General features: G+C 42.5%; 1 protein-coding gene across 5 annotated transcripts in view; it reads right to left on the reverse strand.

The window, feature by feature from the left end:
- LNPK (lunapark, ER junction formation factor) overlaps positions 1-20,655 on the reverse strand; it is a 67,195-nt gene that overhangs the window by 24,963 nt on the left and 21,577 nt on the right. For all 5 annotated transcript variants that reach the window (XM_081949594.1, XM_081949596.1, XM_081949595.1 and 2 more), the window contains exon 6: positions 8,705-8,745. In XM_081949594.1, the coding sequence (XP_081805720.1) occupies positions 8,705-8,745 (41 nt within the window). The remainder of the gene's footprint in view (positions 1-8,704; positions 8,746-20,655) is intronic.

A 20,655-nucleotide genomic window follows, 5' to 3' on the forward strand; every position in this document is an offset into this window, starting at 1 on the left:
AGAATAATTACATGCACCAACTTCAATAATAGAATGTGCAAAAATCTATCAGCTATCATTATTGGAAGTTATTAGACATGACAAGCAAATGACAGGCAATTCCTCAGATTTATTTCCTCATAGCACTTAATGCTATTAATTTAAAGGAGGTCGTTAGCCAAGTGCTTTACAGAATAAAGTCTCTCTGCCAATTAACTGCTGTCAGCATTGATTTTAGATTATTTATTAGCAGAAGCAATTAGCTTGCTGCAAATGCCATGAAAACTCACTAACTGGGAGAACAGCCATGGAATTTGCTCAAATGACTTTAAAGGCTAACACTTCAGCCTTTACGGCTAGATTCAAACTGCCTTTCAGGAAAAAAAATAGAACATGTTAAAAATTTAAATAAAAAATTTACAGAGTACTATGCATACTTTAGGGAATGTAATTAAAGCACTTCATTATTACAGCATTTTATTTACAATGCACTCAAGCAGCTTTATGGCTAATACATGGGCTTAATTAAAAAAGTAATCACTAGTAAAATATCATTTTAGCAGTTAATAGCCAGCATCAGAAGAAGTTTAACTATGAATATTTGTGTTCTAAAATTATGACAGATGACTAATATACACAAGGAATATGAAGCATTTTACAGTGCGTTTTGATGGCTCTCCCCTCTCTTCAGGTTCTTCTTACTGTTAAAATTTACTTCCCCTTTATACATCCAGTAGTTTTTCCTCTCCCACTCAAATAAGCTATTATTTCATGTTCACCGCTGCACCCAAATTACTCTATGTAAACACTGATCAAACTATTTCGTTATGGGGCGTAGAAGGGTGACTGGAAAGATGCAGGTTGAAAAAGATGATCCTGTACCGGATACCCTTTGGCAAGGCTCCTATCAAAACAAGCACTCTCCAGAAGCATTGGCACAGGATTCCAAAACAGTAGGCTTTAAAGGAATATTAGCAACTTTAATATTTCTGGAAGGTGCTAGACCGGGAAAAGTTGCCCTATGTTACATTATTATATTATTTAAATGTAAACAGTATGTATGGATAGTATTCCAAAGGAGGAATCAAAGATTTATTTAGCAAATAATATATGCAGCTAACTTTGAAAGGAGTAAGGAAAAAATTATCTACATCATTAAGACCAACCAATTTACAGAAGATGGCTGTAGATGCCAGAATTCACCAAAGGGTAATTTAAAACCAAAAGTTTGGTTTAAATCCTTCCAGTATTTAAGATTTTGTAACAAGGCAAATTACTACATCTAGGTAACATAACTGATTATTCTTTGACTAGTTTTTGCTTCAACATATGATGGCCAGTGAATTCTGACATGATTAGAAATTAAAAAATAAAATGCAAATTATAAGCATGCAATATTTCATGTTAAACTTGCAAATTTGCAACAAAAAAATGGGGGGCAGTTTTGAGCATTATAAAATATTTGCAGCATGCCTGAAAGGCCCATTTTGCACTCAAAATTAGGGCATTTCATGAAATATTGTGCTCAAAACATTTTGAAATGAAAGTTTATAAAATCTCTGTTTGCTAAGATCACAAATTTGTTATGTAATAAAGAAAGCTTCAAAGTAAGAACTCCAGATTTTTATGTCTTTAAAATATTTTAAATTAACATACCTGGTTGGTTACCTAAATACCCAAGAAGTCAACTCAGCTAACATGGCTCCCAAATGTAACTGTGAATAATGGGAATTACCGTACAAACCATCTGGAGTTTGGGAAGGTTATTTTGGAATAATGTCAGTTTAATGGATACGAATGAGTTGCAGTTAAGCTTTAGACAAAAATTCTACTTCTTTCTCATACTTCAGCTGTTTTATCTTTTTCCCCCTGACTAAACCATTCCCCAAGCATCTCTTTTTCAGTTATTACTACTAAATGTACTTCTACACTGTTTCTGAATTTTCCAAATCTCAAAGTGATTCTCAATGAATAATTTAAATACAGAAAGCAAGCTGTAGACTAGAACTTCATAAAAATAACATTAATTTTAAAAACACGAAGACAAATATAAACAAAAGCCATTCAAGTAGTATTCATTGCTTAAAGGTCTGGTGAAGAATTATATATAACTATATTTCTCACCCCACTAAGCATCTCAACATTAGAACGAACTCTAGATTATTAACAACTTACAGTAGGTTAGATCTTGAATGTTCACCAACAGAAGTGCTATTTATATTCACAGAATAGATTGAGGCTCTTCACTAGATAAGTTCTGCCAATTTCTCTTTTTCCTGCAAGCCCCTGAACCGTATTTTTTAACTTTCTCCTTTCCTTTTCTTTCAATTCAAGTAGAATTACATTGTGTGCAAGAATGGATTTTGTCTTCAGAAAAAATGTAACTTCCTATAAAGTTAAGGTAAAGGTTCCCCTCACACATATGTGCTAGTCATTCCTGACACTAAAGGATGGTGCTCATCTCCATTTCAAAGCCAAAGAGCCAGCACTAAGACGCTCAGTGGTGATGTAGCCGGCATGACTAAATGGTGAAGGTGCATAGAGCACTGTTACCTTCCCACCAAAGGTGGTTCCTATTTTTCTACTTGCATTTTTACATGCTTTCGAAGCGCTAGGTTGGCAGAAGTTGGGACAAATAACGGGAGCTTACTCCATTAGGCGGCACTAGGGATTCAAACCGCTGAACTGCCACCCTTTCTTATCGACAAGGTCAGCGTCTTAGCCACTGAGTCACCTTTATAATTTCCTATATGGACACATTTTTTAAAATCTGGCATTATGTTGAACATGTATTGCCAAAAATATAGCTGGCCGTATTAGTTTGGATGGCATCAAACATATGTGGGGTAGGAGAAAGCAGAAAAGCATTCTAGACATTACCTCGAGATAAGCACTGGACAGCTATTGCATGCAACCCAGTGGAACTCTTGGCCAATGCCAGAGTGTAACATTTATTTACAGAAAGGAACACATTGCTCAAGTTAGCCAGTATGTGCAAATGTTTCTTGGAAGTCAAATCCTACAGTACATAAGAAAGGTCATACAAAATTCATTGGCTCACATACTGTTATTTTCCTTGACCTTTTAACATAGGTTTTATTCTTATAAGTTACTGAGAATGTTTCCACAAAACATTTTTGCCCTTTGAAAACCCCTTATCAAAGGCTATACTAACTGTTTCTCTAATCCTCTTAAAAGGCCATACAATCAGAAGTCACAAATAGAAAGTGACACCTATATTTATCTAACCATCAAATTTCTTAAGGCTTCTCAAAATATTTGACAGGCATTATGGAAACAGATAATCTGGGCAGAAGCTTATTTATCCGCTTTGGTTTGTCTTCTTTTATTCCCCCAAATGTATTTTTAGTGTCTTTTAAGTATGCATACTCCCTCAAATGTATTTTAGTGTCTTTTGTAATCACCTTATTGTCCCTAATTTAAAAATGCATGTGAAAAGATCTGCACATCCTTACATAAGGCCTTGGATAGCCTCACTTAACAACTGTGGCAAAAAAGGTTGTAAAATGGGAAATCTCTCACATATGAACTGGACAGCCACTCCTTGTATAGAAACCACATGGATACTGCTGTCCTGAGTGCCAGGAGAGGAAGAGATCAATCATCAAGCTCACAACTGCAGGAAAGCCTTTGAAAGGACACTAAATTTATTAATATCGTTTCTATCATTTTCAGAAATTGCCTATTTAGTTACCGTATTTTTCAGAGTATAAGACGCACCTTTTTCCCTCAAAAAAGAGGCTGAAAATCTGGGTGCCTCTTATACACTGAATACAGCATTTTTTTGCCTCCCAAAACCCTGCCCCTTCACCAAAATGGCCGGGCATTGTTTTCAGGAGGCTTACAGAGTGCTCCTGGGGGCTGGGGAGGGCAGAAATGAACGAAAAACGGGCCATTTTTTGCTCAATTTTGCCCTTCTCCCAACCCCAAGAGCACTCTATAAGCCTCCTAAAGGCTATACATGCCTTTTTTTTTTTTACAAAAAAATGGGCCGTTCTTTGCTCATTTTTGAGCCCTGCCACCCCCCAGGAGGACTCTACAAGCCTCCTAAAGGCTATTCATGCCCTTTTTTAAAAAAAAATGAGCCCATTTTCGTGAAAAACAGACCGGTTTTGGGAGGTCTGAAGAGTGCAAAAACTTTTTTTTTAATTTGCAACTTCAAAATCTTGGTGGGGCTTATACTCCGGTGCATTTTATACTCCAAAAATACAGTACTATGAAGCTACCAGAGATCTTCAGAACAATAAATTTAAAAAGCCACCTGATGAGTCTATCTTCATCTCTGAGCAAAAGAAAAATTAATTACAAGTTTAAGAAAGAATTTGAAATAAATAGTAAAGGACTAAATAAGCTTTTGAACTAAGAGTGTTATAAATAAATTAAAGATCCAGACAAATTTGGAATATTGAAACTATAAGATTTATTTTAAAACTATATAAAACAAATAGCTTTTAGTGGAAAGCAGAATTATTTTGTTTACTGTAAATCATAACAGAGATTAGAGGCTTTATTATTTAAAATGGATACTAGAAAAAACTAAAAAAAATTGGTTTGGAATCAGATTGAGATTTACAAAATGACACAAAATACTACAACATCTGAACTATTATATTAAAGACTTCCAAGAATAGAAGCAGAAATTAGCAAACAATAACAACAATGGTAATGATGTTGGCTTTTACAGATACACTAAGTTTAAAAGATGCTAAGGAAGGAATTACAGATGAAACATTTTTGCTTAATGCAGAAATTAGAAATATTGGATTTTAAAAGGTGGGAATTTTAAGATTACAAAGATATTTAAAGTGGTAGGCCAAAATAATAACCCATTCAAAAATTCTTTCCTGGATATTCAAATGAACTGGCTTTTAAAAATTATAAGGAAAATGCAAATGATAAACCAGTAGCATGTTCTGGGTCTTTTCATTGAATTTACAAAAGAGGCTTAATAGTGAGAAATTATCCCCTATGCAATGGGACAAAAAAAGAATTGAATGACAATATTCGAATGAACTAAAAATTAATATTTTTGGAAGTAAATCAAAGGACTATAAAGTTGGTTGTTAAAGTTAAAATAAGTCATTTTAATGAAATTTTGATAACTTCTTATAGGCTTTTTGCTGACACTAGGACTGAAAAGTTGATTCTTATGGATTTGCTTAAAGGGACACATTATGGAAGAAATTATCTGCAACCTGGGGGGGGGGGGGAGTTGCACTTCTTACATTTTACATTCTTCTGATGATGGAGGGGGGGAGAGAAACCTGCCCCTTGAGCTGGGGAAATGGGACCCCTTGCCAGTCAACAGGAGTGCTGATTTATATTAGTTTACCAGGTACTTAGGAACTGAGGGCAGTGCAGCATAAGGAAACAACAATCAACAACTTAATAACTGGCCAACAATCCCCCAATTAACAACTAAAATCCATGCACAACCAGGCTCCACATAAATATTATGCATAGAGAAGCCCACTGCATCCATTTTGGAGAGAAAGATGTTCCCCATAGATGGGCTCCAGCACAAGACAGGAAGACTAAATTTCTACTCCTGGTGATCAACTCAGTTTGGATCCTGCAACATTATCCTTGGATACATATATTGCCTTAATTCGTGACATTACCCCCCCTTTTAATTTACTTTGATTATATTATATTACTGAAATATTTTTTTGAATAAAAATGATATATAATTTTAAAAAGAAAAGTAATAGATAACAAATTATCAATCAAGCTGTGACAAAGCACAGGAAACAACAGAAGGTAGAGGAAAGTGTGAAATTAGAGTTGACACAGGGTGCTTATTTGCTGGGAATGAAGAAGAAAGAAGATGTAAAAACAGCAAGTACACAACAAATTATAAATGAAGAAAATCATTCTGGTTACTTTTAAAGATACTAATTATTAACTCATTAGTGACTTGAGTTTTATATCTGCTAATTAAAATATATGCATCTGGCTATGTCAAGTGAGGAATTGCACAAGAATATGTTATTGGGTACTACAGTATATTCACTCTTCAAGTTAACACCAATCTCACACATTTATTTAAAAGTATTCAGATGTTTGCCATAAATCACCTGCAGGAATCTCTAACATATATTTGGGACTTGCTAATAGTACCTAATATGACGCAATGGCTCAGCAGTTAAGACCTGGGCTTGTTGTCTGGAAAGGACACAGCCCAGGTTCAAAACCCAAACAATACACGACAGGGTGAGTTCCTGTCCTCATCCTAGCTTCTGTCCATCTAAAAGTTCAAAGACCTGCAAATAAATAGAGATCACTTCAGCAGGAAGGTAGTAGCACTCTGTGACATGATGCTGGCCATATGACAGCGGAAACAGACAGCGCTGACCCTTGAAATTGAGATGAGCACCGCCCCCATATATGGCAACAACTAGCAAAGTAAAATCTGCCAATGGAATATATATTAAGTGACAGTTTTATTACTGTCTCCTTAAGGTAGGGATGGATAAACCCCCTCTCTTCAGGAAGCAATGGAGTTGGGAAGGGCAAGCGTTATCCAAGAAAGTTGCAGCCCTCATTTTTTCAGACACTTGTCTACAACTCTGATTCTACTAGCCAGAAATAATACAAAACAATAGGTTAAGTGCTGCTTATTGCTATATCCTCCCACTTTACTTCAACACTGGAATTCAGGTTAAGGTGGAGTTAAGGCTATGCAAGTTACTTCATCCACAAGGAATGCTACAGATTGCTCATACCAATTCATTAACTCCTCTGTCTTTCCCTCAGTATGAAAAAGCAATGCAAACTTACTTCACAAAAATAAACAGTGAATCTATGAAGTATGCATTCTTAGCTGTAGCCACACTATGGGATGTTGCTCCAAATGTGTTTTATTTCATGTTCAATGCAATTCATTCTAAATTTGCCGCTATTTACACTCAAGCTGTTGCTCCTTCTGGTTCACTCTGCTCAAATTCTCCATTAAATGGAACAACAGAACTGGCTAAACAGTTGCTATTCTCCTCCCTATCCACCAAACCTACTGTATTGCACATGGAAAATAGACCTGGAAGAGATTAACTCTCTATTCTTTCTCTCTGTCAGGCCCATGACACAACAGGCTGGCATTTTTATCTCAGACTAAATTCTGGATGATAATGATCTAATTGGCAATGATAGGTGTAATTTAGTCTTTATCTCATGGATTTATAACAATTTATAAAATGTAAGAGCTTACTATTCTGGTTTTTTTGTCCACATCTCCTTGACTATAACCAACATTAACCACTTCTGAAAGAAAAACCTTGCTAAGCTACTAATACAAACATGATTTGCTGAATACATTAGAAAAATGTTGGTAGATTTCGATAACTTATTATTCATTAAATAAACATTAAAGAATAAAGAACAAACAGCTCCAGATCAAGACTTTATGCTCATATAAATATGTCACAATTGATGTAGGACAGCGATGGCGAATCTTTTTTGGCTTGCGTGCCACAAGTGGGGGGGAGCGCAGGGGGGTCGTGTGTGGGCGTGCCACACCCATAATGCAACGCGCGCCCCCCCAGTGCGCATGCGCGCACAACGCGCGACCCCCACATTTTGACATGCTTTTTTCGCCCTCCCCAGGCTCCAGAGGCTTTATAGGAGCCTGGGGAGGGCGAAAAGAGCCTCTCCCGCCCTCCCGGAGGCCCTCCGAAGGCTTCAGGGACCATCCAGAGGCTTCCCTGACACCTTCGGAGCGCTTAAAACCACCCTCTGGTTTGCTCGGAGGGTCGTTTTAAGTGCTCCGAAGGCGTCAGGGAAGCCTCCGGACGGTTCCTGAAGCCTTCGGAACGCTTAAAACCACCCTCCGAGCAACCTGGAAGTCACTTCCGGTTTGCTCGGAGGGTGGTTTTAAGCGTTCTGAAGGCTTCAGGGAAGCCTCCGGACAGTCCCTGAAGCCTCCAGAGGGTCTCCGGGGGGGGCAGGGGAGGCTCTTTTCGCCCTCCCCAGGCTCCTATAAAGCCTCTGGAGCCTGGGGAGGGCGAAAAATGGCTTTTAAAAAGGTGAACTCAGCTGGCCAGCGCGCGCATGCGCCTTGTGTGCCCTGACAAATGGCTCCGCGTGCCACTTGTGGCACGCGTGCCATAGGTTCGCCATCACTGATGTAGGAGATGACCAGGCTGAGACCTGGGAGGAGTCAAATGAGTCATTAGTCATTCATGCCCACAAGAGATCTAAATCCAGCCCACCTTGAATTCCTTTCTACTCTTAAAATCCTGCTAATTTCCCTTGATGGTTAGTAGTTCAAATTAATGTAGATTTATGTAATGTTTACAATAAATTTTTATGCACATTTGAACTGCCTGGATCTTCTGATTTCCCTGGTACTTGACAATTGACTTGTCACTGACACAACTTTCACTGGAGATATGCCAAAAATGCACAAATAATCAGATAAAGAAATCTTATTTAAATTATATTGATTCTAATAAACATTAAATAATCACAAATACAAAAATGGTGCAGTCTCTATCCCACCACTCCAATCCTGTTGATGAATGCCCATCAAAATATATTGTGGATTAGAAGACATTTTTCTCCCTCCATGTTCAGTTGACAATAACAGCTCAATCAGTTGAACATATTAACTGCATTTCACATATCCTTTAAGAATATCTGCAACCAAGCGAATGTTACATAAAACACGAGATACGATTTCAAGAAACATATTTATATAGAGACTTACTATTTTTTTCTTCTGGGATTTTAAATCTTCTAAGGCTTCATCTAGAAAATAATATTTATAATAATATTTTAATACTAATGGGACAAGCATATCCACACCCACAATAAAGAAAATATTGGATACAAAAAGTATTTTCTTCACACCCTGATCAGGTTAAAGTTCTAATGGAGTATTTACCCATTCTCTTCTGGGTAACTGATAGGATATTTAATAAGATACATCATTATTCATAATCAGCAGCTTATCAATTTTGCTGCAAGTGAATATGGTAACTGAGTTTTTATGCAATGCTGTATCAAGTAAACTATTATTAAAAGTGATATCATTTTCAAATGTCATAATATCTTTATAACCAAGGCAAGAAATTGAAGTTGATATGAAGCTACTATCACAGAAACATTATAGACTGGGAAAAGAACATGAGCTTAAGTTTAAATAAAAATATACTTTTAAAATATTCAAAAGCAATCCCAGAATTAAGCAGATACTCAATGCTATACAAAATTAATAAGCCCATTTTTAAAAAGAAATACACATTTGTCAAGAATTCTAATGCAAGAGAAGCAGCAATATAACAGATTGCAGAATAATGTTGTAATATTTTAACCCTTCTAGACAAAAAGAAAAAAAAATACTTTAAATGTCTGAAGTATTTTTTATGAAGTCCCTGCAACATAAATGTTTAACTCAAAGCAACTGAAAAAAATATTGAAGTATAATAACAGAGTTCTAATATAGATAGCCCAAGAACATCACTGGGCCTCTTCAAAGCTAATGTCAAGACAAATAGAACCGAACTGAGAGGCCCAATGCCTGCAAGGTTTATGCCAAGAGCAGCCACAGAATTTCAAATTCTGGAATAAACAGCTGTTACAATCTATTCAAATGCAGTGGACTGGTTATAAAGAAAGAATGCTACTATAACTTCATTATTGCATGCTAAATAAAGTTGGAAAGGTAGTTTCACATCACAAGTTAAACAAGAAGTTCAAGAAATGGGATCGAGTAAACTATGAGTTCACAAAAGTACTACAAAGATATATATATTCTTCTGCATACTGTTTTAGGCTCCTTTGAAAAGAGTTGCTCTATACCTAAACTTCAATTATTGATTAGCTGAACTGTACAAATACCACAACTTCCTTTTCCCAAAACCACAACAGATTTTAGTTTTAGTTTTAAACCACCAGAATTAGGAACACATCATAAGAACTTAAATAACATACTGAATTCCTTTCAGATTAAACTCCTTTCTATAATAAGATTACTCCTGCCAACAATGTCTTAAAATATTTGCCTGCAGAAAACTCAGCCAACAATAATTCCACTATCTTTTAAATGAGAAAGAAAAAATATGCACACCAACTTGAAACCATTGCCTCAGACTCATTTCTCAGTGGAAACAATTTCATATTATGCGTAGAAGAACATATTTGGTGCTATGGTAAAACACCTGTTTTGGAGTATATTTTTTATATTCCTTATCCTCACATAGTTTGGCTGAAGAGATTGTTTATTTATTTTATTTATTTTTATTATTCATATTTATAGACCGCCCCATCTCCCGAAAGGGACTCGGGGCGGTGTACAGTCCCTAAAATACGTTATAAAATACATACAAAAACAGTTAAATAATTAAATACGTAGGTGGAGGAGGTTGTAAGACTGTACATAGAGTAATAAATATAATACATTAAAAGCTTATTAAAACCCCAAACCCAATTAAAATGAGTAAATCCCCGGGAGGTAAAACTAAGAAAGTGCCAGGCCAGCTGATTGAAATAGGTGAGTCTTTAACTTTTGCCGGAAGGAACGGAGGTCGGTGGTAGTTCGAATGTCTGGGGGGAGGTCATTCCAGAGGGTTGGGCCCATCACAGAGAAGGATCTACTCCTAGGTGTCACCCGCTGGCATTGACCAGCAGACGGCACCAGGAGGAGTCCCTCTCTGTGTGAGCGGATAGGTCGCAGGGATGTGTGTGGTAGGATGCGATCCTGCAGGTAACTAGGTCCACTGCCATGGAGCGCTTTAAAGATGGTGATCAATACCTTGAAACGCACCCGAAAGGCCACAGGTAGCCAGTGCAGCTCGCGCAGGAGAGGTGTTACGTGGGAGTAACGTGTACTTCCCATAATAACCCGCGCGGCTGCGTTCTGAACTAGCTGCAGTCTCCGGATGCGTCCCAAGGGAAGCCCCATGTAGAGAGCATTGCAGTAGTCCAGGCGAGACGTCACCAGCGCATGAGTGACCGTGCGCAGGGCACTCCGGTCCAGTAGGGGGCGCAATTGGCGCACCAGGCGAACCTGGTGGAACGCCCCTCTTGCCACGGCTGCCACATGGTCCTCCATTGACAGCCGGGCATCAAGGAGGACGCCCAAATTGCGCGCCCGCTCCACAGGGGACAATTGTTCGCCCCCTATGGCCAGCGATGGAGTCAGCTGGCTGAACCGAGGTGCCGGTAACCACAGCCACTCGGTCTTGGAGGGGTTGAGTTTAAGTCTGTTGTCCCCCATCCAGACCCCGACGGCTTCCAAACACCGGGACATCACTTCGACAGCCTCGTTGGGGTGGTTTGGGGTTGAAATATACAGCTGAGTATCATCAGCGTAAAGATGGTACTCAACCCCAAAACCACTGATGATCTCACCCAGTGGCTTCACATATGCGTTGAACAGGAGAGGCGAGAGGACCGACCCCTGTGGCACCCCACAAGTGAGTGGCCTCAGGGACGATTTCTGCCCCCCTGTCAACACACATTGCTTCCGGTCGGAGAGGTAGGAGCCGAACCACCGCAAAACGGTGCCTCCGACTCCCATCCCCTCCAACCGGCGCAATAGGATACCATGGTCGATGGTATCAAAAGCCGCCGAGAGGTCTAATAGGACCAGGATAGAGGAGCAACCCCTATCTCTGGCCCTCCAGAGATCATCAACCAACGCGACCAAGGCTGTCTCAGTGCTGTGTCCGGGTCGGAAGCCGGACTGGCGTGGGTCTAGATAGTCGGATTCGTCTAGGTGCCGTGGGAGCTGCTGCGCCACCACATTCTTGACAACCTTCGCCAAAAAGGGGAGGTTGGAGACTGGACGATAGTTAGCTAGCTCCGTTGGGTCGAGCGCAGGCCTCTTGAGAAGGGGTCTCACCACCGCCTCTTTCAAGGCGGTTGGTAAGTATCCCTCACTCAGTGAGGCGCTCACCAGGCCCAGGAGCCAGCCTCGTGTCACCTCCCAGGCTGCCAGTACCAGCCAGGAGGGGCACGGGTCCGTTAAACAAGTGGTGGGTCGCAGCCGTCCACGCAGCCTGTCCAAATCCTCGGGGGCAACAGAGTCAAACTCCTCCCAGAATGGTCTCTCAAGACTCGCTGTTGGCGGCTCGTCTGGTCCACTGACGGAGGTCCACCCGCTCCGGATCTGATCGATTTTGTCCTGAAGATATTCCCCAAACTCCTCTGCTCTACCCTGTAAGGGTGTCTCCCGCGCCCCCTGCGATAAGAGGGAGCGAGTCACCCTAAACAGGGCGGCAGGGCGGTTATCGGCGGACGCAATAAGAGCAGCACAATGTCTACGTTTGGCCGCTCTTATTGCCACAAGGTAAGTCCGCAAATAGGCTCTTACCTGTGTTCGGTCAGATTCGGAGCGCGAGGATCTCCACCTACTCTCTAGACGTCTCCTGTGGCGCTTCATCACCCTGAGCTCCTCAGTGAACCAAGGAGCCCGGGTGGGTCGATGCCGCAGGAGAGGTCGCAACGGCGCAACCCGGTCCAAGGCCCCAGTCGTCGCCCTATTCCAGGCAGTCACTAGGTCCTCGGAACGGGAGCGGGACAAGGCTACAGGTATTGGCCCAAGCTCCGTCAGGAATCTATCAGATTCCATCAGGTGCCTGGGGCGGTACCAGTTTATAGAGTCTGGTTCCACCTCCTCGCGGTGGGGGATAGCGCCAGGGAAGTCCAGCCGGAGGGATGAGTGGTCTGACCATGACAGGGGCGTGATAACTAAATCCCCTATTCCCAGATCACTCGTCCACTGTTCAGATACAAAAATGAGGTCCAGTGTGTGGCCCCCTTCGTGAGTGGGGCCCTGCACTAATTGGGTCAGGTCCATGGCCGTCATGGAAGCCATGAACTCCCGAGCCACCTCGGAAGCCGCTCCCGTTGACGGCAAGTTGAAGTCCCCCATGACCAAAAGTCTGGGAGTCTCAACTGCCGTCGCTGAGATTAGCTCGAGGAGCTCGGGCAGGGCTGCTGATGCATAGCGAGGAGCCAAGTATACAATCAGCAAGCCCCACTGCCTCCCTGGGCCCCAACTCACACCAAGGGACTCACACCCGGGTATCTGAGGAACAGTGAACTCCCTCGGCTCTAAACATTCCCGCATAACCACCGCCACCCCACCACCCTTACCCAGGGCCCGAGGCTGATGGAATGCTCGAAAACCCGGTGGGCACATTTCTACGAGGGGTAAACCACCCTCGTGGCCCAACCAGGTCTCCGTTATCCCTGCAAGGTCTAGCTCCTCCTCTGAGATCAACTCATTAATGAGGGGGGCCTTGTTGATGACAGACCTTGCGTTGCAAAGCATCAGCCGCAGGCCCTGGCTCTGTAGCGCCTGTCCACCTAGGCTGCAGGGGTTGGTACAAGCGACCGGGCGTAACCAGCAGCCGCGGTCTCCCAACCGACCTTGGGATCTTATCCTGTCCTCGCATCCCCTCCTCCCCGCGACCGTTGTAATAGGACAACCCTCTGCTTTCGTGACCTTTATATTCCCCCCCTCCACCGCATCCCCGTCCTTCCTGGACTCACCCGTCTGTCCGGCTCTGGCCGTCCTCCCGGTCTGATTAACCCTCCCCCCCCACCCTGGGACCCCCTAAAAACAGTATAAAACATTTTACTAAAAAGCCCCTCAGCTTCCTCTTCTTCCACCTCTCGGGGTTCACGAACCCGTCATCAAGGCTGGCCCTCGAGAGAGCCAAGGGCCATACCTGCGAGAGAGGGGCCTCCCGCAGGCGCAGCAGGTCTGTCCTCGAGTAAATTGGTAGGTTGTTGACCATCCCGATAAGATAGGGGTGCAGATGATATAAAAGTTAATAGTTGAAAACCAGTGGGCTAGAGTCTCAATGGAGGGCGGAGGGTTTTTTCCAATGTCCAGGTGGTACTCAGAACTTAGAGAAAAAGGGGGGGGGAGAGCAAGCCATGATTAGATATCCCAGATGGTGGGGGGAAAGGCGAAGATGGTAAATGGTAAATGGTGGTAGAGGATAGGTGATAGTTCCATTCATCTGTTTCATGGTGGATGTGGCCCCCCCGATGGATGGGGGGGGGATTCTTGGCCCAGCTGCTTGGCTCTCAATGTTAGTCTGCTCGAGCCAGCAGGGGCCCGGGAGGGGGGGGAATGGGAGTAGCCAGAAACAAACGGCCAGGAGTGACAAGATGACAAAATATCCCAAGGGGTTCTCTGGCTGCAACTTCCTCCATTCAACCATCGTCGCAGCCATCTCCCCTTGTCTCTTCCAGCAGTCTCCGTCCACCTCCCAGTCCTTCTCACCTATCAGATGTTTCCTGTTTCTCTCCCTTAAGTCCTTCGATGTTTCGGGGATCTCTCCGGTGCCTCCAATACTTCCAATGCCTCCGGAGCCTCTCACCCCCTTCCTCTCACTCTCCTTCAGCGTTTCCGGCTCTTTTCCAGCTCTTTTAAGGTTTTTCGATGTTTCTCCTCTATTCCCTCTATTCCTGGTGTTTCTCAGCGTTTCTCGGCGCCAGCGCAGCCGCACCACGCCGTCACGCCGTCGCCATTGCTTTTTTCCTTGCCGGTGACCGTTTACAGCCGTTTGCAGCCCTCCAGTCTTCTCCTCCCTCCGGTCTTCACCGACCACCCTGGCGGGCCAAAACAAGCCCAAAACATGCCTGGGTGGTCGGGCTATCAAACTCTCGGCCCCCTCAGATGATACGGGAGCCGGCAGCAACCCTTAACCGGGCGGGAGCTCCATGGTGTTCTTGGAGCTCAAGGGACGCCCGCCATCATCATTGGAAGCTCCTCCTCCTCTTGCATACTGTTGCATACATTGCTTTTAAGCATCACCTGTATTAGATCTAAATACCTCAAAATGTGTACTGCCAAGAAAACAAAGGATTCAAAAGATCTTCTTTGGAAAAATAAATCATGTTCAAGAGGAACATTTATAACACTTATGCTTTCAAATTGTGGCAACTGCCTGGACAAGCCACTGCAGTTTTCTTGAATTTACAGGTTTTGCAATTTCCTATTTAGGGCTAAGAGAGAATCACCAGCTGGGTTTGTGCGCAAGACTGGACTAGAACTCACAGTCTCCCATTTTCTAGCTCAGGGGTGTCAAACTCGATTTCATTGAAGGCCGCATCAGGGTTGTGTTTGACCTCGGGGGGCCGGGGTGGGCATGGCCAGCTGAACGTCATTCATGTCAGGGGCGCCGTGGTGGCCCACAGTGCTTCTGCCAGTGAAAATGGGCTCCCAAGCTCCATTTTCAGCTGCCACGGCCTCCTAAAACCCTCTGCCAGTGAAAACGGGCTTTGTGGCAGCCAAAAACGGATCTTGGGAGCCCATTTTCACTGGCAGAAGCACCGTGGGTCGATCCTTCACTGTTTCCAGGGTGACCCTGTAGGTCAGATCTAAGTACCCCACGGGTCGAATCTAGCCTGCAGGCCTTGAGTTTGACACCCCTGTTCTAGCTGGATGCGTTAAGAACAAACCACACTGGCTCTCCAACATATATAATGTCATGCTGAAAAGAATGCAGTCTTCAACAGAAAACCCAAAACAATCAGGATATGGCCAAATAATTTTGTGTAACATAAGAGACATTACAAGTAAAGTCCGACTGTTCTAAAAATAATTCATTTGAATATGTTTTAATAACAAGTTTTTAAAATTCCTTTAAGTATTCTTCAAATATCTAGTACTTTATTTCAACTTGCTGTACATTTTTAGTGTACTTTAAATTTATCTAACAGCAAATAACCTATTGGCAACAGCCTGTCAGGTACAACTCTCAAAATTTGTAGCCATAAGAGGAAATATGTATATTCATTCAATGCTTATTATATGTTAAATTGTTTGGGGATACCAAATTACCCCATTAAAAACACTAGGGGGGAAAAATCACCCTGGCCATATTTACGATGTTATGACATCCATGCCCTGCTCCCTGTGCTAGCCTGTACCAACAATAGTAAGTAATAGTAAAAATAACATAATAGTGAAAATAGTTGTGTAGCACATAAAATTTAATCTTCAACCGATGCTTCACACAGAAAATGCTTTTCCTGTGGATCCTGGGAAAATGCATAGTTACTTTAAGATGCTACAGATATGTGCTACATATCTGTTTCTGCTTTCTCCAAAGCATTTTTGGCAATCAGATCTGAAGGGCTAGTAAAATAAAGTGCAGCAACTCCTGTGTTTGAAGTTTACATTATGGCTTGTCAAGAGGTTAGTCCTTTCACATTATGCTAACTCTGATCAATCGCCTTTCTTCTCCACAGTTTGCTAATTGCAGTCAAAATAATAATAATAAGTGCTGTTAACTTCAAGGAGACTAGGGTTGTGTTTTTTTTTAACAGTCTGATAATATACTATGGAACTTACTTGGCCTCACACTGAACATGGAAAGCAAACTGAAATATTGCAAATCACTTTCAACCTTAACTTAAAATCTGCAGTTTTGACTCATATACAAGGAGACAATTCTATGAGAATATATACAAATAAGCATCAGAATGAAAATAGTTGTCCTGTTTATGAACAACTGTGCTCTCCTGATGACCGAACTGCATGGTTCTAATTGTTTTAATGTTTTGTATAATTTGTATGTCTATTTTATTATGTGGTTTTTGATACTGTTTGTTTTAATCGTAAACCTCTCAGGGTCACAAATATGAGCATACTCTTGAAGGATAGCCCTACATACAGAGCATTGTGGTAATCCAAACAAGAAATGGGCAGGATGTAAGTAACTAATCTCATGATGCAGAAAAGAGCACACATTATGAATTTCTTTTTAAAAATGCAGGAAGAAACTGATATTAGAAGCTATTGTGCAGGAAAATAAAAATAATGTGCATTTGAATGCCTATATTTCATGTTCCTCAACAAATGGGCAATGGAGGAACATGTGTACTAGTAAATAATATGTTTGAATAGATTGAAAACAGCTTGGTAAATCCTCTCATATATTCCAAAAGATAAGCAAGTGTTCCATGCTAGGATATTTCCATGAAAAATACCAGGATTGCAGGCTGGTGTGCACCAATGTACATATACACTATATAAGAAACTGTGACAATACCAAACAAATTTACAAGTTTTCCTTTGGATAAACAGGATCTCAAAAATAAAGCAGAATTCAATAACACTTTTTTGTTATTAATATAAGAATAAAACCCCAAATATCTTGAAAAAATAATTGTAGGATTTAATTTTGCTCTTAATTTTTGAATAAATATAATATAATTCAGCTTTACGACTGAATGTTTAACAAGCAGGTTGCTTTATTACATTCAGTGACTCATACTCTACACTGATTGCTCATTAATCCTAATTTAAATTTGTGAATATTGCAAAGTTTGTATTTAAGATGCTTAGTACTATATAAATTTTATATATTTTACAGAAGAAAATAATAGCATGGATCATGCAAGAATATGAAAATAGTATATATATATATATATATATATATATATATATATATATATATATATATATATATATATATATTTAACAAAAAATTTTTATTGGTTTTTCAACATTTATAGGGAAAAGGGTAAATGGACAGGTATACAAATTTTGGCAGTTGCAAAGTGTGACAGGCGCCCCTCTCTCCATACTCATAGTATACATTTATATATAATGCGTTGGTATATAATTGATTACAATCAGCATATTAGTTCTATTACTAAATTCAATCAGATTAGACATTACAGTATAAAATCCAGATATAATTCCATTATCACTTTCGGTCAGTTTATAATAATATGATTTTCTTGTTTATTTTTGTGATCTGAGTCTTCTTGCTATTGCCCCATCTCCCTCCACTGGCAGAGCTCTGGCCCCTCCCGTGTCCTGCGTGTCCGCTGTAGTGTCTCGTGTTTTTTCTAGGAGTGTTTTGTTTTTTTCCATAAAGGCCTGCGCCTCTATGGGTGAATTGATTCTAATTCTTGTCTCCTCCCAGAATATCAGCATACCTTCAGGCATCAACCATCTAAACCACACCCCTTTCTGGTATAATTTATTCGCTAATTGCGAATAATTCTTCCTTTTTTCTCTAATCTTCTTAGGGATCTGCTTCAGAATGGTTATCTCCATATCATGGTATGTCAATGCTTGCCCCCTTTGTACACCCAGAATTTCATCTCTTGTGCTTTTTCTAAGAAATTTAATGTGAACCTCCCTGGGTACATTGTGAGTTCTAGCATAAGCTGAGTTCACTCTATAAACCAGGTCTATATCCCACCCCATCTGCTGTTTTTCTTTGTGTGTGTAGTCAGCCAGGATGTTTATCATGATGTCCCTTATGTTTTCCCCATCTTCTTCTATAACATTTTGAAATCTAAGGTAATAGGACATTCTCTCAAATTCTATTTTCATCTGTTGGATGTCAAGATCTTTGATCCCTTTCTGCACAGCTTCTATCCCCCCCCCTCACCTCCTCCACCCCCCCTTCCACAAGATTCAGTCTTTGTGAGTTCTTATATATTTGGGCTTGATTTTCTTTAATTTCATCTTTCATTTCCCTTAGCTGTTTCTTGATTTCCTCCTGGCCCTGTAAAATTTGTTGAAGCATTTGTTGAAAGTCCATCTCTGTAGTCTTAGGTTGCATCAGTTCTGTTATCTTTGACTGTGTGGCTGGACTGGATGTTGCGGATGTTGGAGCAGAAGTGGCAAAGCCAGGTTTTCCAGGAGGGGGTCTTTTGGATGCCATCCTTTATAACGTTAGAAGTTCAGTCCAAATATGAAATAAACAGTTAGAAAAGTAGGGTAGCCTAGTGAATCCGGGAGCAGAAGAACCAGGCAGAAGAGAATCTCTCCAATAAGTCTGGCAATAGATAGAAAATTTCCCCTAGAAAGTTTAAAAAATACCAATCCACAAGAGATTCCTCTGGGAGACACGGAGACAAAGACCGGAAGCCTGAATTTTAAAGGTGGAGTCAGGTTTCACAGTTCATAAAGACAACAGAAGTGTGCCATCTTGCCCTGCCAGTTTTGGGCACAGAGGCATAACAAAGTTTTAAAAAGTTCCAAAAGTCCTCAAATCACTGTAATATGTAGAATTAAATTAAAAAGAAAATCATCTCAGCCTGGGTGAGGCTTCATTCGTTGGCTCTCCCCCCTCCTCCTTCCCCGGGGGCTGAGAGCAAAATTGTTCCTCGCCGCTTGTCCAAGGGGGTGGGGAAAAAACCCCTCCCTCCAGCCGCACCTCCAAAATGCTCCGAAAGTTATTTTAAAGTTTTAAAAAGCTGAGTAATTCTTCATGCAGAATAAGGGATGAAGAGAGAAGCAACCTCACCGCACTGCAGCTGCTTCCTTCAATTGTTGCATTCCGCACTGCAGCTGCTTCCTTCAATTGTTGCATTCTCCAGTCGGCTTATAGCGAGGCGCGAGGCGCAGGAACGCGAAGCGCCCTCCGAGCTTGCTCCCCGGTGCCTTGGGCGCGCGAGAGACCCCCCGCCGGCCGCCGCCACTGCAGGAGTCCTCCGCGATGCCGCCCCTCCGGCAGGACTCCTCTGCGGGGTGTCCTGTGCCCCCCAAGGAGTGGGGAAGCCCACCGGGGAGCCGGAGCGGGCAAAGAGCTGCCCGCCGCTGCCGCCGCCGGAACCGGAACTCCGAAAATAGTATATTTTAAAGCTGTTTGTACCTTTCCCCACTATCAATAGGCTGTCATGCCATATTTAAATACACACACAGAAGCAAACACACACTTACAAATATACTACCATGTTTCCCCGAAAATATGACATATCCTGATAATACGGCCATGCCACATTTTTCGGGTGGGCAAAAATATAAACCCTCCCCTGAAAATAAGCCCCCTGGGCAACCCCCCTCCTCCGGCCAGGCAGAGTGCCGCTCACCAACCTAGTGATATCCCAAAGGTGCCAAGCCATGAGAACCGGGGGAGGTGGGCAAAGGTGATCGCGTTGCTTGGTGCCTTCGGGATACCGCTAGGTTTGTGAGCAGCGCTGTGCCCAGCTGGAGAGGGGGGTTGCCGGGTGGCTGCTCTCTTGTGAGCGGACTCCCAAAGAGCCGGGCACAGCTCAGGGGCGAACGGCTGTGTTGCACTGTTGCAGCGCAATACTCAGACCACGCTCACGAGCAGCCACCTGGCAAACCTCCTTTCCAGCTGGGCACAGCGCCATTCACTGACCTAGGGGTATCGCCAAGCCGCATGAGCACCTGTTCGCCACCACCTGGCTCACGAGGCTTGGCGCCTTCGAAATACCAGTGAATGGCACTCTGCATGGATGGAGAGGGTGATTGCGTGAGTGGCTGTTCCACTCACACTCACACGCCTCCCAGCCTCACGAAGCTCTGGCTCAGCTCTCCCTGCAGAGCCAGAGCATCTCAGCTGCCACCACTGCCCGCTGCCATCTCAGCATGGCATTTTCAGCGGCTTCCAAACCGAGTCTTCAGACAGTGGCCACTCCGGGCATACGCTCTATGGTTGTACGCTCTGGAAGTACGCTCTACCGGCAGCCAGCCCACAACCATAGAGCGTATGCCCAGAATGGCCACTGCCGGAAGACTCAGTTTGGAAGCCACCGAAAAAGCCATGCTGGGATGGCGGTGGTAGGCGGCGGCGGCAGCGGAGGTGTTCTGGCTCTGCAGGGAGAGCTGGGCCAGAGCATCATGAGGCTGGGAGGCACGCAAGCGGAAGCGGAACAGCCACTCACGCAATCCCCTCTCTAGCTGTGCAGAGTGCCATTCACTGG

Source organism: Natrix helvetica (assembly GCF_964273705.1).
Source record: "Natrix helvetica genome assembly, chromosome: 1".
Lineage (NCBI taxonomy): Eukaryota > Metazoa > Chordata > Lepidosauria > Squamata > Natricidae > Natrix > Natrix helvetica.